The sequence below is a fragment of the Mustelus asterias genome, chromosome 1 (genome assembly GCF_964213995.1).
Source record: "Mustelus asterias chromosome 1, sMusAst1.hap1.1, whole genome shotgun sequence".
NCBI classification, from domain to species: Eukaryota; Metazoa; Chordata; class Chondrichthyes; order Carcharhiniformes; family Triakidae; genus Mustelus; species Mustelus asterias.
The window spans coordinates 112590186-112615558 of record NC_135801.1 but is presented as its reverse complement, the minus strand read 5'-3'; the positions used below and the strand labels follow the sequence as shown (position 1 = coordinate 112615558).

The 25373-nt window shown below is 42.3% G+C and overlaps 1 protein-coding gene across 2 annotated transcripts in view; it reads left to right on the top strand.

The window, feature by feature from the left end:
• The window catches only part of LOC144496092 (tyrosine-protein kinase Tec-like), a 172820-nt gene that overhangs the window by 86690 nt on the left and 60757 nt on the right, over positions 1-25373 (top strand). Inside the window, exons 6-9 of one of the 2 annotated variants that reach the window (XM_078217060.1) lie at positions 2349-2386; positions 5498-5712; positions 15285-15350; positions 22103-22157. In XM_078217060.1, the coding sequence (XP_078073186.1) occupies positions 2349-2386; positions 5498-5712; positions 15285-15350; positions 22103-22157 (374 nt within the window). The remainder of the gene's footprint in view (positions 1-2348; positions 2387-5497; positions 5713-15284; positions 15351-22102; positions 22158-25373) is intronic. The other variant, XM_078217069.1, reaches the window with a different exon arrangement.

Sequence of the window (25373 nt, the reverse complement as noted above, 5' to 3'; positions counted from 1 at the left end):
CCCAGGAGTACCGGGGCGTAAAGGTGCGGTAACACGAGGAGCCTGAAGTTCTCATAAACTGTGCCCCACACCGTTAAAGTTACCACACAGCTCCCAAGAATGATAACAGATCAGGACCTCGACGCCATAGAGATTGTCTGCCTGACAGTTTGTACGCGGAGAGCGCACCGTTTCACTGTATCCGGATGGATGAAACTCTCCGTGCTCCCGCTGTCAAACAGGCAATGTGTCAGGCGTCCGTTTACCTCTATGTCCATCATGGACTTGTCGAGTCTGTGAGGCTTGGCCTGGTCCAGGATGATTGACGCCACTGTTGGATCCCGAGTGTAACTGCAGGCAGCTGAGATAGTCGATGACGAGGACCCCTGCTGGTCTTCTGCGGCCGGTGTCGACCAAAATGGCTGCGCCCATGGATCGCACGTGGTCGATGGCGTTGAAAGTGGCGGCACCCGCAGGTCGCACGTGCCTTGCGTCGTCGTCATCAGAAATGGCGGCGCCCATGAATCGCACGTGGTTGAAGACATCGACGAAGCCGGAGACGAGGAGACGGATCCTGGGGAGTCACACGCAGCACTGCTTGGCTTAGAAGGCGGCTTCGCTCGGCACACTTTTGCATAGTGCCCTTTCTTCCCACAAGCGGAGCAAAATACTGTCTGGGCCGAACATCTCTGATGAGGGTGCTTCGCCAATCCACAGAAATAGCACCGTGGGCCTCCTGGAGCTGCCGCAGGTCTGAAGTTGAAAGCATGATCGCGCAGTTCCGAGGAGCCGTCGGGTACAGTTGAGTCGGTGGCTGTACTTTTCACGATGTTCCCACGTGGTCGGTGGGGTAGGTTTCAAGACTTCTGGAGGCCGTTTCCATCGCATCAGCCAATTCTACCGTCTTAGCCAGGTCCAAGTTACCTTGCTCTCGCAGCCGCAGGCGAATATAGGATGAGCCGATTCCCGCCACGAACGCATCTCGGATCAGATCGTTGGTGTATTGAGTAGCCGACACCGGCTTGCAATTGCAGGCTCTGGCTCGCTGCTGAAGTTCGCGCAGGTTCTGTCCCGTCGTTTCACCGGGCTGCCGCTGTCGAGTTGCTAATAGGTGACGAGCATGAATTTCGTTTGGCGGTTTATGGTACAGCTTCTTGAGTAATTCGATGGCCTCTTTGTAATCTTGGGAATCACGGATTGTTGCATACACAGTGTCGCTTACACTTGCGTGGAGGATCCACAATCTGTTGGCGTCGGTTTGGACTGCTGTTGAGGCGTCGATGTAATCCTGGAAACACTTCAACCAATGGTCGAAAGTGTTCGACGCTCCCGCGGCACGTGGATCCAAGGTTAGCCGATCAGGTTTCAGCATCTGCTCCATTTTTTTTTCAGAACAAAATTCGTTGCGAATAAAATTGATGCGCGATTAATACACTCGGGAGGCTAGATCGTACCCGGGAATAAAGGCTTTTATTCGCAACAAGAATAGAGCATACTGCTTGACAATACTATCCCAGACTAAGGGTCACTAGGAAGTGGCAGTGACCTTTATACTCCTATAAGAAGGCGGAGCCAAATGGAGTGTACCACGGAACAATGCTAACAGGTGGAACACCCCAACCCTAACCCCAACAGTAACAAGACTAACATATGTACAAGTACCCATAGTGATAACCGTCTATGGTTCAGTACCCATAGTGGTAACCATCTATGGTTCACCACACGGGTATTAGGCCCCTCTTTTAAATAATGAAGCAACCTAACCCCTGTTTTAGGTGACTGTTGGGGACACCTGAAAGAAAAATGGCTCAAATTCAGGTCAAACCATTATCATACATCTTGGATAAAATTTGAGCCTCAGTGCATTGAGGCCGGAATGTGCTCTATTGACCTCAGGATGCCCCAAAGTGCTTTAAACTAAATGAATTGCTTTTTAATAAGTAGTTATTGTTTATAGGTAAATTCAGCTGTCAATGTTGACGTGCTTATTGCACAAATGATTATTACATGTCTAAGCAAATAATGACCAAACTGTCCGTACAAAAAAATTCTGTCAAGAACACACATCATTGCAATTAGTACTTCAACAGGATTCCTGTGCATTTTTAGTCTTTTACCTAATATTGAGTCTTTCTTACCTTGCAAATTCCTTGATTAGGCTAAGTTTTTGGCTTGAAGCTTTTTTCTGAGTGAGTTGAATATTTATTGATTGTTCCTCTCTCGAGCATTGACTCTAGAAATATCCATCAATCTACAAACCAAACACTTTTGATTATGATCAAACATGTTCTTCAGCCATCTTTTTATAGATTTCTTTTGGAGATTGCCAGAATATATTCTTTATTGAAAGTAATGCTTTTTCTTTTTAGTTACTCGAAAGCCACTTCCTCCAACACCAGACGATGTGGTAAGAAATGATTTTAATAATTCATTTTACTTATTATTTTGCTATTTTTTGCATGCCCATATTAATGGTCTATTACTTACTGTAAACAATATTTCCTATAGTTGTTAGTAATGAAAACTAAATAATTGGTCATCAGTTATTTGCTATCATTGAGAAAAACAGTTCCAGCATCTCTTGCCGGCCAACTTATGTTTGAGTAGTAGCTTGTCCTCCAAAGAAGTGACGTGCCTTGCTGAACCTAAGAAGCATTCTGGCTGTCACGGGAGACAATCAACTGTGTCTAGGGTCAATGTCACTTCTGTATTGACCATGGTTTGTTGTGGCTATAGAAGCTGGTTCATGAATGGCAGTCCCTTCTGTAGCTGGCACAGTTGAATAGTGTCGGCCCAAGGTCGACTGATGATTTTCCCTTCCAATGGGTTCTCTTTTTCACCATCTGGTCTTCACCAGCTGAATGGCATGGTAGCACAGTGATTAGCACTGCTGCCTCACAGCGCCAGGGACCTGGGTTTGATTCCCGGCTTGGGTCGCTGTCTGTGTGGAGTTTGCACATTCTCCCTGTGTCTGCGTGGGTTTCCTCCAGGTGCTCCGGTTTCCTCCCACAGTCCGAAAGATGTGCTGGTTAGGCGCATTGGCCATGCTAAATTCTCCTTCAGTGTACCCGAACAGGGGCCGGAGTATGGCGACTCGGGGTTTTTCACACTAACTTAATTACAGTGATAATGTAAGCCTACTTGTGACACTAATAAATAAACTTTAAACTTTAAAACTTTAACATTGGGCACAGAATTGTCCACTTGTGAAGGCAGAGTGCTACAGTTGCAAGAAGAGTTTTCTTGGCAAGGTATATCTCAAGAATGTAAATGGAGAAACCTCTGGCTGGAGAAAATGCTTAGAGTTGTCGAACAGCGACAGGTCAATGAGGAGTTGGTTTAGACTCAGGGATGTCCAGTAGAAATTTTCAAGACATTATGATCTAAGCAGCATTGGATGGAACTCTGGCGGGCATCAATATAAGTGCATCACTTAGCATGATTCCTGAATCGCTATACTGTGAAAAAACACACAATATTATGAAGTTATGGAGGAGAGAAAATTACTGACGGCTCAATACCACTAGCACCATGTTGTATTAGCTCTTTCTAGACTATACAAACAAAGCTGAAGGCAGACATAGAGGTTGAATATGGATCTTTGTTGGAGGCTGCTATATGTGCTGCTCATGTGAGGTAATGGATCAGTTGGATAGTCTTTTCCCAAAGGGAGAGGAGTCTAAAACTAGAGGGCACAGGTTTAAGGTGAGAGGGGAGAAATACAAATGGGTCCAGAGAAGCAATTTTTTCTCACACGGTGGCGAGTGTCTGAAACAAGCTGCCAGAGGTGGTAGTAGAGGCGGGTACAATTTTGTCTTTCAAAAAGCATTTAAACAGTTACAGGGGTAGGATGGGTATAGAGGGATATGGGCCAAATGTGGGCAATTGGGACTCGCTTAGTGGTTTAAAAGAAAAGAGCGGCATGGACAAGTTGGGCCGAGGGCCTGTTTCCATGCTGTAAATCTCTATGACTCTAAGTCTATTCCCTTTCTAAACCACACACACATCCATTGTGCAATGCTCTCTCTTGGAATTCACAAAAATTACAATGAATGGACAGCTTTTTCAAAGCCATGATAAACTCTCCAGTATTCTTACTGGGCAACTGCTTCCTTGTTCCAAACTAAAGGTTTTCTGCAATCTCGTCTGGCTTGGAACTGCAGTGCTGCTCAAGCTTATACAAAATGTCTGACCGCAGCATTTCCTTTTCCCCACTGTCTTATTAGCAGCTGGATTATCAGGATCTTATTAGGAGTGAAAATCATCTCCAGCTGCTCCACAAATGTTCTGAAAGCCTCTCGGTCATGGCCATGTTCTCCCAGATTCCCAATAATACCTATTGAAGCAACCACCTTTGAAGGTTAGCTCACCCACATGTGCAAACAGCCTTTACTCCAGGACAGGATTTTGTAGCCTATAATTCAACAAAAAAACCGAGTTCCTCTGTTGGTTTGTTGGAAGCTACTCCAACCCAGTTTATTCGGCTAGGGAAATCCATAATTCCATCTTTGTCCCATACTGTGATATTTGTAAGACAGAAACATTGGTGTATGCACATGGTGTTCAAGTACCCAAGTGGACTGTTTTATTCAAGTTTTCTTGAATGCATATGTAGGGTCACAAAAGAGCACCATTACAATCGAAGGCTGTTCTTAGTGATTGCACAAAGTGCTTCTTTATAGGATATTGGTGGCTCCTGACCTAAAGGCCATTTATCTTTCAACAACTCATTATAGGATTGTGAACACCTGGAAATGCAGATAAAAGCATCTTTTATGAGGGTCATCCAGACTCAAAACGTTAGCTCTATTCTCTCTCCGCAGATGCTGTCAGACCTCCTGAGATTTTCCAACATTTTCTGCTTTTGTTTGAGCTAGAAATACAGGATCAGTCGTTTGTCTATTCTGGTTTGACCATTTAGTTTCTCTGATCCAGTTTTAAACACCAAAATTGTGCTCTGCTTGAGAACTTGAATGGAATGTTAACCTTATTCTGTCACATTGGTTTCACTCCTATTTTACCTCCATGAAGGCTGCACAAATGGCTGAACGTTAATAAATGCATCTGGAGAGGTTCCAAGCAGCATGTGTTTACCACAAGAGCCACAGAATTTTAACAAGCTTTTTCCTTGGCAGAGGAAGTATTTGGGTGTGTGCTCTTTCATGTGAAAATGGCCGTCTGATTATAGTTCAAGGTTTTGCTGCTTAAGTAAGTGGGGTAAAACTCAAGTTGACCTGCAGATTTGGTGCGAACTATTTTTTTCTAAAATCAAGCTGTTATTTTTTCTGTTTAAAGAATCATAAGGTGCAAATGATAACTGACTAGAAGGTGCCCAAACACCTTCGTGCTTTAGACGCTTTGTTATCTAATAATACGTGGAAATCCGATGTAACTTACACCACTGGTTACTTTTTTGGTTTAATTTCATAATTTTAGCCAGATTTGGATATTATTTAATTCACAGAAATGACTTTCTGTTAAATGGTATTCTATCTTGTCCCTTTATTCTATTCAACAGCTACGTAACAACCAACAAGGATCTGTTTATAAGCCTCCATCTCCCCTACCACGAAATGAAGATGAGGAGGAGGAGGAAGAGGGGGAGGAGATGGTTCTAGCAATGTATGACTTTGAAGCTTTAGAGGCCCATGATCTAAACCTAGTTAAGGGTGAAGAATATGTCCTGTTACAGAAATGTGATGTGCATTGGTGGAAAGCAAAAGATAAAAATGGGTAAGTGTCTGTTACTTTTACTGTGCGGTGTGATCAAGCACATGATAATTCTAGAGTGAATATAACTGAGAAATTCCATTGCTATTAGTACAGAAACTGCTCAAAGCCATACGCAGTAACTCCATATATGGCACTGAAAGGGAACTCTTACTATTATGGGGAGTCGCCATTCTTGGGATCTTCATTATGGAGATTTTAAATTTAAAAAAAAAATCTTTCTTTTTCTGTTTGAATCTTTGTTTACTTCGATTTCTGTACCTGATTTGGCATTGAATTCACAATTTAAATTCCACTTCCTGATTTAGATGGTGCTGTTCAACAATTTTTTCAGTCTGATTAAGGAGATAAACAGTTGTTAATCCTGTTCAACACAGGTCCCTGAAGCCTTGTCGAGCACATGCCCTTTTTGGGTTGTTGGCTAGAAGGATCTTGCGGTGCAAGAATCCATAGATGGTCTGTGGGCAAGAGTAATGAAAAGCACTGCTGACCACAAAGTCAGACCCATCGTCATTAGTTATGCTGTGAAATGAGCACTTTCGGCTCTTGATAGCTGAAACTGTCTTGGTATGCTGGACATCTGTCAATTAAAAGAATGACTGCTATAGCACATCCTGTTTGGCACCTTTCAAGACTACTGTTTAATTGGCTTAAAAAGTTTAAGTTTTATTGTTAGTTTTAGTATTTGATAGTTCATGAGGAAATGTTAAGAATTAGGATTTTTCTGAATCTTCATGGTAAGCTTCTTGTTTATTGTCTGTCTCCCCGTTATTAACCATAACTTTTAACTTTATTGCTCATTTGACTATGTGACCAACAGATCATAGAATGGTTACACAGAAAGAAGCAGTTCGTCCATTGTGTCTTTACCGGCTCTCTGCAAGAGCAACTCACCTAGTCTCACTCCTCTGCAAATAGTTTCTCTTTGGATATTTATCCAATCCTCTTGAAAGCCTTGATGACCCGGACTCCACTGCACTCTTAGGTAGTGCATTCCAGATCTTAACCATTTGTTACACTAAATAAGTTTCACCTTATATTTTCATTGCTTCTTTTGCCAATCACAAACTGATGTCCTCTGGTCTTAACCCGCCCTCCAAATGTAACCGTTTCTTCATATCCGCTGTGCTCTGATTCCTAATGATTTTGAACTTCTCTATATCTTCTCTGAGGTGAACAACCCCAGCATCTCAAACTACCCATGTAACTGAAGTCCCTCATCCCTCGATCCACTTTTGTAAATCTTTTCTGCACCCTCTGCAGTAAGTTCACATCCTCCCTAATATGAGTGATGTCCAGAACTGAACACCATGCACTCTAGTTGATGACCAATCATAAAGAGATAGTGTTGTAAACTGCAGAGTGAGAGGAGTGAAACCCATTACAACATGGATGTTGAATGACTGCATAGGTAGAGCAGTCTTCCAAAATAAATTACAAGGGAAACTTTTAAATGCTGGCCCTCATTTTTCACTAAGTAGGCCAATGAGGACCTCATTCATCCAGCTGGCCACTTGAATCAGCTTTCAGATACACCTTTAAATGTGTTCCCTACGTTCCCATCCAAAACTGATGGGGAGGTTTTACTTTATACAAATCAGCATTCTATGACGGTTGGAAGACCTCAATTGCAAATTTCCAAGTGAAATGGCCAGATCGTATGTGACTAATGCTGTTTCACTGGGTATTGAAAGCCCAACTGGTAAATCTGAAAGAGACTACTGGACACAACTCCAAAAACATATGTTTTGATTTTTTAAAACAGTTTTGTAGGGTCCTACAAAATTATTCCAGCCTGTTGCCCTACCATTCTTGCAATCTGTTTTTCCCCGGGGTTTTCTCCCTTTTCCACAGGCCTTGGACACTGCAGCCGAATGATTTTCTGTCATCAGAAATTGGTGAGCTCCAATTTAAGTGTGCCTTTGGCACCTGTAACCTGGTGAGAAAATGTTCATTAGGCCTGGGCCTGAAAGTGGGTTGGACTTTTCAAACTCCCATGTGCTTTTCACGTATCATTAATACTGATTCGATCAGTGCCCAGCTGAATGTTTTCCCACCACCCCCCCACCCATATTTGTTCAATGTTATTGAACCTTAATTTTATATATACGTTTTCCTTTTCCCCTTTCTCTCTCCTCCTCCACCTCCTTAGCTGCTTGTTGTTTACCTTGTGTCACGCCCTGTCTTTTCGTGGTGGCGAGACTGTGCAACATTCAGGTTTAATACTTGCTCTGCTGAGTATTGTGGGGTCCTTGCTGAGTACTGTAGCATCCTTCTCGAGTACTCTAGGCAGTGGAAGCATTGATTCAGCAAAGCTAAGGAGCGGGAAGTGGATTTCGGGGTGGGACAGGTGAAAGAAGGAAAATGGTAACTACAAATGAAAAATCAGGAATATTGACTCTGTCATGAAGAAGGGTAGATAAGTTAAATGGACAGCAAAAAATATAGTTTTTTGTAAACCTGGAATCAGATGAAACCTGGTGCATGAACAAAGTTTATCTCAGCCATGAAAAAGACATGGTGAAAATAAGGGATGTGTAAATTGCTGAGTAAAGCAACAACAGCAACTTGCATCATTTACATTGGAAAACCACTAAAGGAATTTTACAGAAGTGGAATCATCCAAAAGTTGACCCGAATCAAAGAGGTGAAAACTAGGATGTATGACTAAAAACTTGGCCAAATTCATAGGTTTTACAGGGATTCTTAGACAGAGGAAGATGGAGAGTTTTTGGGATGGAATTCAGAGCTTCAATCTTATACAGTTGAAGGCAATGGTGGAGTGAAGGACGTGGCAAATGCACTGGAGGCCTGCAGTGGAGTAACAAGTTCTTGGAGGGTTATGGAGCTTGTAGGAGCTTTTTAGAGGCCGAAGTATTATGTTGGCTTTTTCCGAGAGATTTCTCTTCTCTTTATTAATTCAGCTCAGCAAATACAAAGAACTCACAAAGGCAATAAATTCTGGTTGAAGATGTACTTTACTTTGCCCATGCCTGGTCCATGTATATGGGAAAGCAATTTAAGGCAGCTCACATTACTCTAATTAAATTTAGACATCTGTCCATCTTAATAGGATGGACCAAGCATGTTAACATGAATTATTTACCTTGGCCAATTACATCCTACTCTCTGGCAACATGAGAACTCATTGGTCTGTAGAATCTGGACACTCCCACCCATTGTCTCTTTAGCAAGCAACCTCTATTATGTAAGTAATAGAATTCAAAGGTAACTTTCTCACTGTCTCTGTAGAGTTCAAGAGTTGCCGTTCTCACCATCTGCTAAGCATCCCTTATCAGTCGAAAATCAATTGTCTCATTCATTTAGTGTCTTGGAACTATACTGATAACAGTGCCTTGGAACTATACTGACAACAACCATGCTCTGTGGCCATATTGTTCTTTAAGAATGTGGTTCCTCTCACTGAGCTTTCATCCCATTATGCCTTAGGGCAGTCTGTATTTGGCCAAGATGCACAGAATTCTTTCAAAAATACATATTTAAAATCTCGAACAGTGGTTATATGTGTTTCTATGCATCTGTAACTTTGTAATCACAGGTACGTCATACCTTTTCTGTACTATATTCATTCCTAGATTAGTCTACCCTGATTTTATCAGACTATCCTTATTCCCTCTAACAGAGCTATATAGGGTTAAAGAGATAATGAGCGAGGCCATGGAGGGATTGAAATGTGTGAATAAAAATATTCAATTACCAGCTATCGAAGGCTGGCAGCCTACGTGAATCACTGAGCCAAGGGATGATGGTTGAACAGACTTTGTTGGGGGAAGAGATTAAATTATGGAGTTGTGGGAAAGTTAGGCATTGATTAGTGTGGCAACACCACGTTCATGTATTTGAAAGGAAGAGGCGGTTGAAGAATGGGGTTGAGCGTGCTTTTTTTCAACAGGTGAAACAAAATAATGTTGATTTTGAAAAGTTGGGGGTCAGTACTTGAACAGAAGGAACCATTTACAATATCAGGCAGCTGGAGGAAGATGTCCAACAGGAGAATAAGATTAAAACATGGGAATACTGTTGGGAAGGAAGAAAACAATAAATAACAATACCAACTTGTATTAGATAGCAACTTTAACAAATGAGGGAACATGAAAAACCTGAATCCTATTCAATCCTGTCCAAGAAAGCTGAAAACAATATTGAGAAATTGGTGAAACCAACCCAATGGTTATCTCTAACCAAGGATGAAGGCAGAGACTGGAGGGTTATGTAGGATGATGTAAATAGTGAGTGAAATTTTTTCCCCCCAAAATTTGAAATGTCATAACAACGTGAAAATGGGAGTGTTCCACACCAGTCTTTTGGGTGAGCTCGGCACTCTGATGGTTTTTCTTTCACCATTCTGGGAATTGACTCTCTGGTAGTAACATCAGCTGGGACTGTAACAGTGTAAAGGCTGGGACTGTAACAGTGTAAAGAGATAATGTTAAATATGTAAAAAGACAGTCTACGTCAATGATTGATGAAAGATCACATGACAACACCCGACTGAGGAGGGTTCTGTGTGAAGCATTGTGCTAAGCCTTGTCCTGTATATAATTAGAAGAATGCTTAATAAAAGATAAAAGTTACCAACACCCTTGCCTCCAGCAGTCTCTATCAGTCCTAACTTAAGGGCAACTTAAGCTAAGACCCACAATGATGATAACAGACTTAACAAGAAATATTGGCTCAGAGGGGCCTATAGGATTGGAGTTTAGAAAATGAGAGGTGATCTTGTTGAAGCATTTAAGATTCTGAGGGGGCTTGACAGGTTAGATGCTAAGAGGATGTTTTCTCCTTGTGTGAAATCTAGAACAAGAGGGCATAGTTTCAAGATGAGGGGTCTCCCATTTAAGATGAAGATGAGGTGGAATTTCTGCTCTCAAAGGGTCATTAATTTTTGGAATTTATGACACCAGAGAGCAGTGGAGATTGAGTCATTGAATACATTCAAGGCTGAATTACACAGAATTTTGATCTACAAGTAAAAGGTTATGGGGAACGGGCAGGAAAGTGAAAATAAAGCCACAATCAGATCAACCATGATCTTATTGAATGGTGGAGCTGGTTCGACGGAGCAATCTTGACTCCTCATTATTACATTCATATTCCCTCCTGGATCCCCCAACACCTCTGACTGGACCTATATTCCTAACGGTCCCTGCATCCAAAGAAATGGGAGAAATAACCTAAACAATAACTTTTGGACATTATCTAAAGCGCTGTAGAATTTCCTGTGGAATAGTTAGATACTTTTGAGTTTGTTTGGAACCACATAGGATGCTAAGCATGGAGATGCTGAAGAGGGAGTTGGAAGTGAATAGTAAGTCAGGCAGGGTCAAACTTGCGGCAGAACAGGGGCATTCAGCATATCTTTATGATGACTATTTCACCCGTGAATATGATCTCCTATCCCTATTATTTTCTTCTCCCTATTCCCCTGCTTTGTTCAGCTGAGGGGATTACTTTTCAGTTTTGACAGAAGGCTACCGCTCTTTGTACGTGCTAATGGTACTCAACACTGACAACTGCCAATCTCCAGATGCAATTCTACAACTCATCCGCTTCATCCTGGACCACAACGTCTTCACCTTCAACAACCAGTTCTTCTTCCAGACACACAGACCAGCCATGGGGACCAGATTCGCACCTCAATATGCCAACGTCTTTGTGCACTGGTTCGAACAAGACCTCTTCACCACACAGGACCTTCAACCGATGCTATACACTAGATACATCGATGACATTTTCTTCCTTTGGACTTATGGTGAACAATCACTGAAACAACTATTTGATGACATCAACAAGTTCCATCCTACCATCAGACTCACCATGGACTACTCTCCGGAATCAGTTGCATTCTTGGACACGCGCATCTCCAACAAGGACGGTCACCTCAGCACTTCACTGTACCGCAAGCCCACGGATAACCTCACGATGCTCCACTTCTCCAGCTTCCACCCTAAACATGTTAAAGAAGCCATCCCCTACAGACAAGCCCTCCATTTACACAGGATCTGCTCAGATGAGGAGGATTGCAACAGACACCTCCAGACGCTGAAAGATGCCTTCATAAGAACAGGACATGGCGCTCGACTCATCGATCAACAGTTCCGACACGCCACAGCGAAAAACCGCACCGACCTCCTCAGAAGACAAACATGGGACACGGCGGACAGAGTACGCTTCGTCATCCAGTACTTCCCCAGAGCAGAGAAACTACGACATCTTCTCCGGAGCCTTCAACATGTCATCAATGAAGACGAGCATCTGCCAAGGCCATCCCCACACTCCCACTTCTTGCCTTCAAACAACCCCACAACCTCAAACAGACCATTGTCCGCAGAAAACTATCCAGCCTTCAGGAGAACAGTGACCACAACACCACACAACCCTGCCACAGCAACCTCTGCAAGATGTGCCGGATCATCGACACGGATGCCATCATCTCACGTGAGAACACCATCCACCAGGTACAGGGTACATACACTTGCAACTCGGCCAACATTGTGTACCTGATACGCTGCAGGAAAGGGTGTCCCGAGGCATGGTACATTGGGGAGATCATGCAGATGCTATGACTACGAATGAATGAACACCGCTCGACAATCACCAGGCAGGAGTGTTCCCTTCCAGTCAGGGAACACTTGAGCAGTCACGGGCATTCAGCCTCTGATCTTCAGGTAAGCGGCCTTCACGACACTCCACAACGCAGAGCCGCTGAGTAGAAACTGATAGCCAAGTTCCGCACATGAGGATGGCCTCAACCGGGATCTTGGGTTCATGTCACACTATCTGTAACCCCCATGACTTGCCTGGGCTTGCAAAATCTCACTAACTGTCATGGCTGGAGACTATACACACCTCTTTAACCTGTGCTTGGCTCTCTCTCCACTCACATTGATTACCTGTGAAGACTTGCATTCCAACCATTATCTTGTAAATTGAGTTTGTGTCTGTATATGACCTGTTTGAGAACACAAGTCCTCACTCACCTGATGAAGGAGCCTGAGACTCCGAAAGCTAGTGCCACCAAATAAATCTGTTGGACTTTAACCTGGTGTTGTGAGACTTCTTACTGTGCTTACCCCAGTCCAACACCGGCACCTCTACGTAATGGTTCTGCTGAGCAGCTCCTGCATTTTCTTTCTAATCTGAAGTCTGCTGTGCCTTCTAAAGATTTGTTAAAAAATTATTTACTTTAGCTTCCCTTTTTCTGTTTTCATTACTTTTGTTAGGAGAGAACACCCACACTTGATTCATGAACTAAAATAGAAGTGACGTTATACGCAGTTTGAACATGCAATGAAGTATCACATGATTTAGATAGTGATGATATTAGGATTTATTTTAATGTTCATAACTTGGGTAGAATACAAGAGAACACAAAGTGAGGAAAACATTCTTTTTAAAATAAATTAGATTTTAAGCATTGCAATGACAGTTTTTGGAATTGTTTTCTGCTGTCACTCTTGTTATAGCCTTGCCCCCATGAAGGTGTAGTACTTGAAATTTTGAGGGATTGGTGGGAGACTAGTGAAATCCTATGAAATGAATTAAACAGCTGAAAGTTACTAGTCACATTGCTTCTTTGGCATTTCTAGTGCCCTCCTAGTAAAGTTATGGTGGGAGATTAGGATATTCCCCAAGGCATTTCCAGGCCATACAGTTTGTCAAATACGACAATTTATGTAGTGTTATTAACATTGTGAAGCACATCAGACATTTTACTGAAACTTAATCCAAAGGTGGATGTTGAACCAAATAAGGAAGTATTAAGAGGAGAAATCAAAACTTGGTCAATGAAGTAGGTTCTAAGGCAAATCTTGAAGGAGGAGAGGAGATGAAGAGTTGTCAGCATTTATGAAAGGATTCCCAGAGTGTGGCAACTCTATGGCTGAACGCACGGTTGCCATCGGTGTGCACTGAAGTAGGAATGTACAAGAGGCTGTGGTGAGAGGAACAGTGTGAATTCATTTCTGCTGCAGGGTGTAGAGAAAAAATAGATTGACAGTGAGGCGCCAGGTCATGAAGATATTTAACCACAAGGTTGAGAGTTTTAAATCCGAAGTGTTGAGAAGCAGAAACCTAATATTGGTCAGTGAGGGCAAGGATGGTGTAGATGAGCAGGACTGGCGCAGGACCGAATATGGGCAGCAGTTTTGGATGAATCAAAGTATACAAAGGGTGATTCGTGGGAAGCCAACGTAGAGATCATGAGAATAATTGAGTCTGGATGTGACCAAGGCATGGATGAAAGTTTCAGGATTCAGTAGCATTTCACCTGAGTTTTGATGGAGGTGGATCATATGCAGAACTTAGCTTAATATCTAATAGTGCAAAGCATACAAAGAGCCTGACACTGACTGAATTTAATTGATGGTCAGAGTACAGAGTTTGTGGTGGAAGGCTGACAGTGTTGTCTTCAGTTTTACTATTGCTTAGCTGGAGGAAATTGACTCATCCATTACCAAATAATTTCTTAGTCACTCACAGAAGTGTTACAGCACCAAAAACATGTTTCATTTTCAAAATGAAGATCTCTTCCCCGAAGATATTTTCATCAAAAGTCAATGAACTTTTAAAAGTGTGCCATGTACATTTTTGGATGGAAAGTTTTAAACAAAATTGTAACCAGAATCTGTTTAAGCCATTTATCATGAGACTATTCTGCTGGAGTTTTACAGATCATTTTAAAGACCAATCTAAATGTTTCAAATTGTTGCTTTTACAATTTTGAATAAAGCTGTTTCTTTAAAAGAAAATGGAATGAGAATATAAATTTCCATTATGTATAATGCAGTTGATTTGCAATAGGGAATAGACTTGGAACCACAAAAGCCCTATATGCTTACATTATGAAACCTATTTCATAGGATCAATAATAGTTGACCTCCGTAGAATTTTTGTATCAAGTTAAGAACTGGCAGAGCATTAGTGTTTCGCTTTATGGGATCCATACACCTCAAGAGTGTGTTTGGATTTTCGTGGGGGATAGAATATAGGCAGCAGCTTGGGATGAGCTAAAGTATACAGAGGATGCTTTCTTTATTTCAGAACATTGTAACTTGCTATTTAACTGTTGAAGGAAAACAGGAACTTGAAGCTTTCTTTAATTGGATGATGAAACTGCGGAATAGATTACCAAATGGGATGATGGAACAGAAAACTTTCTTAAATGGATGAGATGAATTCCCATTAGGGAAGAGATTGCAAACTGCAAGTTCTAGAATCAGTGCGACGAGCTTGATACAAGATTCAGAATGGTCGGCTGGGGCCACCAATGATCTGCTCCTGTCCAAACATTGTCATTGTATGTTGCTGTTTAGATATATCCGGACTTGATGTCCCTTTCTTCTGTTGCAGCATGTCATCACCACTGTCTTAGAACATCACTGCCTACTGAACTGGTGTGCATTTTTACTTCTCCGCCAATGTTAATAGATTTTCTTAGTAAGCTGACAGTTAAGTGTTTTATTTGGTATTTCAGTAAAATAGGAACCTAAATTGCAAGCTAATGTCGATGGTACTCTTAACATGAAAATTTCTGAATATGTTTTATTTTCCAGGCGTGAGGGTTACATACCAAGCAACTATGTAGCTGAGAAGAAATCCAATAATCTAGAAAAATACGAGTAAGTCGAGCAGTTTTCTAAATTGCAGTTATATATTAAGATTTTTCTGTTGTGTGTTAATTAACCAAAGAGTATGATTTTGAATCAGTTTGGCATCGGTTCAAAGAAAATTAATTGCAGAATCTAGGCTGGCACTTCCATTTAGTTCAGAGAGAGTGTAGAACTTTCAGGGAAATCGTCTTTTGGATGAGATGTTAACATGAGGCCTGTCTTCCCTCAAATAGAAATAAGAGATCCCATGGCACTTTTTGGAATGAAGCATGTGTGGTCCTTACTGTGTCCTGAACCACATGCATTCTTCAACCACTGCTGTTTGTGATACTTTGATATGAGCAAATTGCCTGGTATAGTACAACAGTGACAATACCAGAAAAATACTACTTTGAGTCTGATATGCTTTAGGGCAATCTGAACTTGTGAAGAAGACTTGCTATTTAACTGTTGAAAGAAAACAGGAAGTTAAAGCTTTCTTTAATTGGATGATGAAACTGCGGAATAGATTACCAAATGGGATGATGGAACAGAAAACTTTCTTAAATGGACTAGATGAAAGTAAGTCGCTTTCTCTTTCACCCTCTTGATGGCTGGGATCTGGGATGTGCTGTCTGAGAGTATGGAATGGACAGATTCAATCAAGAGAATTTGATAATTATCTGAAGAGAAAAACTTTGTAGGGCTGCAGTGAAAAGGCAGGTCGGTGGGACTAGCTGAGTCCATGCAGAATGCCAGCATAGGGATGACGGGCCAAAAAGCTGCCTCCCTGTGCTGTAACCATTGTGTGATTCAATGACGTGTAGCTGCTGTTATGCTGTCAGATATGTAGCAGCCAATTTGTAAATAACAAACTCATTAAATGTGGTAATGACCAAGTAACCTTCATTGCTGGTGTTGATTGAAGATAAATATTGTTCAGGGCACCAGGCATGATTCCCCGACTCTTCAAACAGTGCCATGGGACCTTTTGGCAGCGATTCTCCCATCCTGCTGCACTAGCATTTAAATGATATTTAAAATATAACTTAAATGGCATTAACGGGTCCGAAATTGAATTCTCCGGGCCCGCTAACCCCTCCCACCATCAGAATGTTTCACTCCAGCGGGGATTACACCAGCTCCCCACTTTTGGGGAGCTAGTGGCCTGACCAAACGTGTGAAGGGGAGGCAATTGGTGGGGGGGGGGGTGGTGTCCCTGGGCGTGAGCACCCTGACAGTGCCAGCCTGTGCCCCGGCACTGCCCAAGGGGCAAATTACCATGCCTGGGGGGCACCTTGGCACTGCCCATTGGGCATAGGGCAGTGCCAAGGGAGCGGGACCTGATGGGCGTGTGGCCTTGGGGGCAATCGGTGGGGGGTCCCGCTGCTACTCTGTCATTGGCATCGGTCAACGATCGAGCTGGCCAGCAATCAGGAGGCTGACAGTGCGGGTCCACTTCGCATGCGCAGAGGTCCACTGGTTTCAGCCTCCCAGGTGGCCCCGCCCACTGAAATCTAATATTCTCACTGGTGGCCTCTGCAGTGCACAGAGTGTGGGAGATTTTAGTCTGGACTCCCACTGAAAAAAAGCAGCATGAATTACTCCAGTATTCACATGAATTGAACACTGAAGTCGGAAATATACCTCTATAGGTTGGTATGAGTCAAAATACAGTCATGCTTTATTCTCATAAGCTAATGGGAGAACTTGACCCCTTGAAAGCGGAAGCCAAAGTTCTCTCTGAACACAAGAAGCGTGGATATTTATACATCAGGGTTCCCAATACAAGCCATAAAGCAAAGTCCAGTTAACAGTCCTTGATCATAAATTATAGTTCCTTTAACAGCTTCTGATAGTCTCTGGATCATGGTTAGAGACCATCTGGTATCCTTGGGTCATAAAGCACAATTCTTCTGGTCGTTGCAGTCAAGGTGTCACCTCTGGTCCCCTGCTCTTCCCGCAGCGTTTCCTTTGAAGTGACTGAGTGACTGAGTGCAACTGTCCCAGTGGGGGGAGTCCTTCAAACGGCCATTCTCGCACTCTACCATTTGGTCGCTGCTTCCTCTGTTTAAATCATAGACAAGCCTACGGAAAAGAAAGACTTGCCCCCTAACATCTATATTTAACTGTCTGTTTTATCAGAATGATATAAACAAGCGAGGGAACCATGAACAAATGGCTTATACTAAAAGTAAAAGATGAAAGACATGAACAAATGGCTTATGCTACTACCAGGAGCAATATAAACAAAGGGGTGACTAGCCACAAGTAAACGATATGTTTATGATACATTCCAGATACAAAGTTCAACCTTTTAGGCACAAAGTACATTGAGTACAAAAAAAAACATGAACCCTTTCCCTTCTTCAAACACTTAGAATTTTTTTGGGAGAATTCTGGCCTTTATGTCGAACTGAAAGAGCCAACAAAGCCTCAGTTTGACACCTCAGTTGAAAGACAACATCTCACAGTCCAGCACCACCTAAGCACTGCATTGAAGTGTGAGCCTAGAATAGCACAAAATGTTATTTTGGAAATAGCAAGGCCCATAAAACATGCAAAAAAAAAAATTAACTGGCAGAAATGTCATCTTGAGAGTAAGTGAACAATGTAGTTGTTGGCGTCAGTTATTGCAACAGAAGGTAACGCTTCAGCAGAATCTGAGGAAGATGTTAAACTACAAACACAGAATTGCAAAAGACCACTGATAGGCTGATAGAGTGGGCACTTAGTTGTCTGATAGTGTTGAATGCAGTGAAATGTTATATAATACATTTTATAAACGGAAACAGTGAAAGGGAGTATCTTCTAAATGACACGACTTGTTGTTTAGAACATAGAACATAGAAAAAATACAGCACAAACAGGCCCTTTGGCCCACAAGTTGCGCCGGTCATGTCCCTACCTACCTAGGCTTATATATAGGCTTACCTATAACCCTCAATCCTATTAAGTTCATCCAGAAGTCTCTTAAAAGACCCTATCGAGTTTGCCTCCACCACCACTGACGGCAGCCAATTCCTCTCACCCACCACCCTCTGAGTGAAAAACCTACCCCTGACATCTCCTCTGTACCTACTCCCCAGCACCCTAAACCTGTGTCCTCTCATAGCAGCCATTTCAGCCCTGGGAAAAAGCCTCCGAGAATCAACCTGATCTATACCTCTCAACATCTTGTACACTTACATCAGGTCACCTCTCATCCTTCGTCTCTCCAAGGAGAAAAGACCGAGCTCCCTCAACCTATCCTCATAAGGCATGCCAACCAATCCAGGCAAACATCCTTGTAAATCTTCTCTGCACCCTTTCAATCATTTCCACATCCCTCCTGTAATGAGGCGACCAGAACTGAGCACAGTACTCCAAGTGGGGTCTGACGAGGATGTTATAAAGCTGCATCATTATCCCCGGACTCCTAAACTCAATCCCTCGATTGATGAAGGCCAGCACACCATACGCCTTCTTAACCACCTCCTCTACCTGCGAGGCCGATTTAAGAGTCCTATGGACCCGGACCCCATGGTCCTTCTGATCCTCTACAGTACTAAGAGTCTTACCCTTGATATTATACTCCTTCGTCCCATTTGACCTGCCAAAATGGACCACTACACATTTATCCGGGTTGAAGTCCATCTGCCACTTCTCCGCCCAGTCTTGCATCCTATCTATGTCACGCTGCAGCTTCTGGCATCCCTCCAAACTATCCACAACACCACCAACCTTCGTGTCGTTGGCAAACTTACCAACCCAGCCTTCCACTTCCTCATCCAGGTCATTTATGAAAATGACAAACAACAAGGGTCCCAGAACAGATCCCTGGGGCACTCCACTGGTGACCGATCTCCATTCAGAAAAAGACCCATCTACAACCACTCTCTGCCTTCTGCAGGCAAGCCAGTTCTGGATCCACAAGGCAACAGCCCCTTGGATTCCATGCCCTCTCACTTTCTCGCGAAGTCTTGCATGGGGGACCTTATCGAACGCCTTGCTGAAGTCCATGTAAACAACATCTACCGCTTTTCCTTCACCAATGTGTTTAGTCACATTTTCAAAGAACTCCACCAAGCTCGTAAGGCACGATTTGCCTTTGACAAAGCCGTGCTGACTACTTTTGAGCATACTAAACTTCTCTAAATGTTCATAAATCCTGTCCCTCAGGATCTTCTCCATCAACTTACCAACCACTGAGGTTAGACTCACCGGTCGGTAATTTCCTGGGCTATCCCTATTCCCTTTCTTGAATATAGGAACCACATCCGCAATCCTCCAATCCTCCGGAACCTCTCCCGTCTCCATCAACGACGCAAAGATCATCGCCAGAGGCTCTGCAATCTCTTCTCTCGCCTCCCACAGTAACCTGGGGTACATCCCATCCGCTCCTGGCAACGTATCTATCTTTTTCAGTCCACCTCAATCCTGTAGTATAACTACCCAGGTCTTTTTCCACCGTGAATACCGAGGTAAAATATTCATTAAGCACCTCTGCTATTTCTTCCGGTTCTGTACAGACTTTCTCACCTTCACATTTTATAGGTCCTATTCCTTCACATCTCATCCTTTTTACTCTTCACATATTTATAGAACGCCTTAGGGTTCTCCTTAATCTTACCTGTCAAGGCCTTCTTGGCTCTCCTAATTTCTTTCTTAAGTCCCTTCCTACAAGCCGTATACTCATCTAGATCCCTATCATCGCCTAGCTCTCTGAACCTTTTGTACGCTTTCCTTTTCTTTTTGGCTAGGTTCAGTGCAGCTTTCATGCACCACGGTTCCCGTAACCTACCAAAACCTCCCTGTCTCATTGGAACGTTGTCATGCAGAATTCCAGACAAACATTCCTTGAAAATCTGCCACCTTACTTCGGTACTTTTCCTCGAGAATGCCTCCTTCCAATTTACGCCTCTAATCATAGAAAATCATAGAAACCCTACAGTGCAGAAGGAGGCCATTCGGCCCATCGAGTCTGCACCGACCACAATCCCACCCAGGCCCTACCCCCACATATTTACCCACTAATCCCTCTAACCTACGCATCTCAGGACTCTAAGGGACAATTTTTAACCTGGCCAATCAACCTAACCCGCACATCTTTGGACTGTGGGAGGAAACCGGAGCACCCGGAGGAAACCCACGTAGACACGAGGAGAATGTGCAAACTCCACACAGACAGTGACCTGAGCCAGGAATCGAACCCGGGACCCTGGAGCTGTGAAGCAGCAGTGCTAACCACTGTGCTACCGTGCCACCCAAAAATCTCCTGCCTGATGGCTTCATATTTCCCCTTACTCCAGATAAACACTTTTCTAATTTATGGGCATATATATGAGGAGATTAAGTGTAAAAGCATGTCAGTAATGTTGAATTTCTACAAAAAATTGATGTTGGTTGGAGTGTTATGTGCTGTCTGACCACTCCGTTATTGTAAAGAGTTAGAACCCTGGAACGGTTGCTAGAATAATGCTTGGAACTAGAAATGCTTGTTATGGAGAGAGGCACAAAAATTGTGATCATAAAATTCAGCTTTTCTGGTGCAACAACTTTACTAGTTTTGATGCTAGAGGTACACCAATTCTAAAATACATGCTGTATTCCAGTAGAATTTGGCTGCTGGCAGATGATATGCCTGCCTCCAAGTTCATGTGTATGTACACGAGAGAATGATGACCAAACTTCTGTCCCTGAGATTCTACCAATTACACTGGCAATGCAACAGACAAATTAGATTTGTAGAAAAGTGGGTAAGTTATCTGCATATCTTTTCAAGTCAGAATGTCCTTGAGGGCACAGATTTTGACAGCCACAGATCTTGTCTTAAACATTAGCTTTGACAGAAACTATTAGGAGAATATATTTTTTAGTTATGCAATTATCCAATCAAGAAAAGATTCTGCTAACTTACTTTCAACAGTTTCAGGCATGGAAGTCATTTGCTTCCCACCCTTCTGCCATAGTGGTCTTACTGTAGGGTTCACTATGGTCACACCCTTATGTTCTTATACTAGAGGCAGACTAGGAGAAAGTAGAAATGAACAGAGACGTGCAAAACAAGGCTACATCATAGAGAATGGCCTCCAGAGGGTACCCTTCTAATAGAGCTGATAGACCATTCTATTCAGTTGATGATATACCAAAACATGGATGCTTAAGGAATAGTTCTGTAAAGAACATTGTGGGGATGAGGTTTGTTTGTTTAGCACAGCTTCTCATGTTTACCATCTTTCTGCTTTTGTCGAAGCTTCTACTGCTAATGTATCCTTAGCTAATGAATTATTCAGAACTTTGGAAGGTGAACAACCTGTAATACTGGCTGCTATTATAGCGATTTCCAAAAGAATGTTTGAAATGAGTTATTATATTACACTACGGAATATATTTTAATGCTTCTAATCTTGGTCACAAAAGTTATATTGTACCTCTTTACAATCATATGGTGCATTGCTATTTAATATTGCAGATTAATATGATGCAGAAGATTCTTATCGTTCGAAGTCGTATTGATGGATCAGACTATCTAAAATAGATGCAAGATCATTGCATTATTGGTCATTTTCTTTTTAGACGCTTTTATGTTTGTTTTAAAAAAATGTTTTCACATCCTTGGGATATCCCAAAGCACTTCACAGTCCAGAGTGGTCAGTTTGCACACATTAACTTCCAAGATGCAACGACTAGGTGAATGACTAGTTATTTTATTTTTGATTGTGTTCGTAAACAATAATGCTGAAGGTCCAATTTGGTGGAAATTGTGCCTAATTTCCCTCTTTTTTTCCATTTTTATTTAGGTGGTATTGCAGAAACGTTAATAGGAGTAAAGCAGAACATTTACTGAGATCTGAGGTAAGGGCGGGATATGTACTTCCAATTACTTGGAAATGGCTTAATTAGTGTTTAGCGTTCAAGTAAGTTCGAATTCCAGTTCGGTAACTTAGATGTGATAGTAAAACTAACTAAAATATAACAGGTTTCTTTTTCATTTATGTTTTTGTGATTTTTGTAACAAGACGATATTAAATGTGTCTTAAGGAGGGATGTATTGTCATTGGAAGCAGTTCAGAGAAGATGTTCATTATGCTGATTACTGGGGTGAGGGGTTTATCTTATGAGGAAAAGTTGAGCAAGTTAGGCCTTGATTCATTGGAGTTTAGAAGAACGAGAGATAATCTCATTGAAATATGGATTCCAAGGGGGCTTTACATGTGAGAATTAGAACTAGAAGACATAGTTTAAAAATAACTGGTCCCATTAAGACAGAGATGAGGAGGATTTTTTTTTTCTGAGGATCATTAGTCCTTGGAATTTTCCTCATCAGAGATCAGAGTGCTTTTTACATTTTGAACTAGCGAGGATGCTGATTTATGTCCTAGATCAACCCTGTAAGAGTTACAAGGTCTGGATGTTCTCGGGTGTGGAGAGTCAGGATGGGGAAATGGTTACTGAGACTTTTCTGATCTACTTGAATAGATTCTTCTGTCTGCTGATTGTGGAAAATCTACAACCATATAAACAAAAGGACTACAATCATTTTGCTGTCCCACATGGAGAAGAACATGTGGCAGTATGAGCTAATGGTGTTCTCATACAGGTGTCTAGATACATGCAACATATGCAGAGAATATTCTATTTCTGAATCTTCACACGTTAGCATTTGATAATCTTTATGTAGCCAGGATAAATATTTTTTCAAGAATAATAAAGTATTATTTTGCATCCGAAAAGTGATAGATATTTGACAAAATTTAATTCAGCCTATCACGGTGCCACCATAGCAGCTGGGCCCAGCTAATCGTCAGAGGTGCTCTGTGCCAAAAATCTCCACTGATAATGGGCGGCATAGTGGTTAGCCTTGCTGACTCACAGCACCAGGGACCCAGGTTCAGTTCCGACCTTGGGTTGCTGTTTGAAGATTGCACGTTCTCCTTGGGTGGGTTTCCTCCGGGTGCTCTGGTTTCCTCCCATAGTCCAAAGATGTGCAGGTTAGGTGGATTCACCATGCTAATTGCCCCTTAGTGACCCAAGATGTGTAGATTCAATGGATTATCCATGGTAAATGCGTGGGATTACAGGGATAGGGTGGGGGAGACGGCCTGGGTAAAATACTCAGAGTTGGTCCAGACGCTGAGTCAAATGGCCTTCTGCATTGTAGGGTTTCTATGATTCTAATGTTGGAGGATGGAAGGGGTTGTGGGATTCCCAGTCACGGGCGGCAAGATGTCAATTAGGCTCATTGATGACCACAATCCAGTGGAGGTTCAGAGATTACGTGGGACCTCTCAAAGACTGCCCAGCAAACCCCGTCAGGTTGTCAGCAGCCTCCTGGATGCGGGAGGTGGGTTTTCTCATTGTCAGGCACTCCATCCCCATTGAGGACCTGGCATTCGGGGCAGAGGGGGATCAGCTGCTCAAAGCTGCCGAACCTCTGATGGTACATTGCTGGCAGCTGCCTCTGCTTCCAGTGCTGTTGACGATGGTGGGAATCCTGAATCCTAGGAAAGATCTGGCAGTGGCCACTTATGTGCTCAAGAACACTAAATACCGTTGGGCCTCCGATTCCCTGCCGATCCTTGAGACCCATGGTCAAGATCCCTGTTGGGCCAACTAAAATCTGCCCATAATCTTTTCCAGGCTTTCCCTTTCTCTGACTGGCCTTTTGTGAGGTACTCCAATAGTTCTGTCTTCATTATTTAGATACTGCTGTTTGGCATTATCATCCAAAGTCATTGGTCGACTTTCACATGTATGCTGACTCACCTAGTTCTGCTTCCCTGCTCCTTTGTTGCTGTAAATCTGGTGAAACAGCGGCTAAACTCTTGGCTAATATATAAATGTGAGTGACCCATAACTACTACCAGTTTCATACTAGAAGCAGCAAAGCCATTATTTTGTCAGCACCTAAATGCCACTGCCTTCCTCAAGTGCCATTTCTCACCATCAACAGATGCTGATCCTCAGTATGCTGCTTCTCCTTCAGAAAATAAAAGCATTGGATGACAGTTACTGAAATGGTGTTCATGAATTATGGTGACAATTTTGCCTCCTTTAGAGCTTGTATGCCAGTCCATAAGATAAATATGTGGGAAATTGCTGGAGATCCATTTCACAGTGTGCTTTATGTGCTCTTCCAACTGGAAAAAATAAATTGGGGAGTAGGAAGTTGAAACAATTTTACGAGTTAGTGTTATTTTCCAAAATTAGAATGTGGAGGGTGCTGAATGCAATTTATTTTTCTAGTTGTGCAAAATGTTGTTATACTCGGTTCTAAAATGTCTTGGAAACGTTCAACCATATTTTTTCCAGTTTACTTTTTGTACCACCACAGACTTCAAATGAAATGGTCTTGAATGTGAGCCACTCAGTTTTGGTCTGTCTTCTGAGCACATTTATCAGTTATACATTTAATTGATGTGTTAGTTTCCATTAGATTGCATGCGGGTGAGGATATACGTGGGTGTTTGTTCAGTACACCATTTAATTATGATGCAATTTTTGCAGTAAGTTGGGTACATACAGATGTGGCAGAATAAGATGGCTAAAAACATCAACTTTTTAGTTGAGGCTTTTCTGATACAAATTCTTGTTTCACAAAAACTTTAGTTGAGCTGATATAGTAAGCAGATAATGTTGATTTGAACTCTGTCCTTTCTGTGCTGACTTTCAACTTTTGAGAATAACTGAACTAACTGTGTTCTTTCACTTCCCTTCTTCCTCACTTTGACATTAAAGGCAGAATAATCAGCCTGTGTGGTTCTACATTTTGCAACTCTGTTCCTAAACGCCTTCACCTTTTGCCTTGCCTTTATCTTAATTTTATTTTGAAAATATAAGAAATGGGAGCAGGGTGACAGTAGTATCAATGACCTTGCGGTTTATCTATGATTGTGTGATGCCAGGTGTGAATTGCGTGCCCTTGTGCAACCCCAATGATCTCAGCTTTGTAATCAATTGGCTTTGCAGAAGCCAGGAAGCAGTTTGGGAGGTTAATGACCAATTGAAATGTTGATGTAATCTTAATCAGAAATTGATTTTTATTCAAATTGAAGGAAGTTAGAGCCAAGC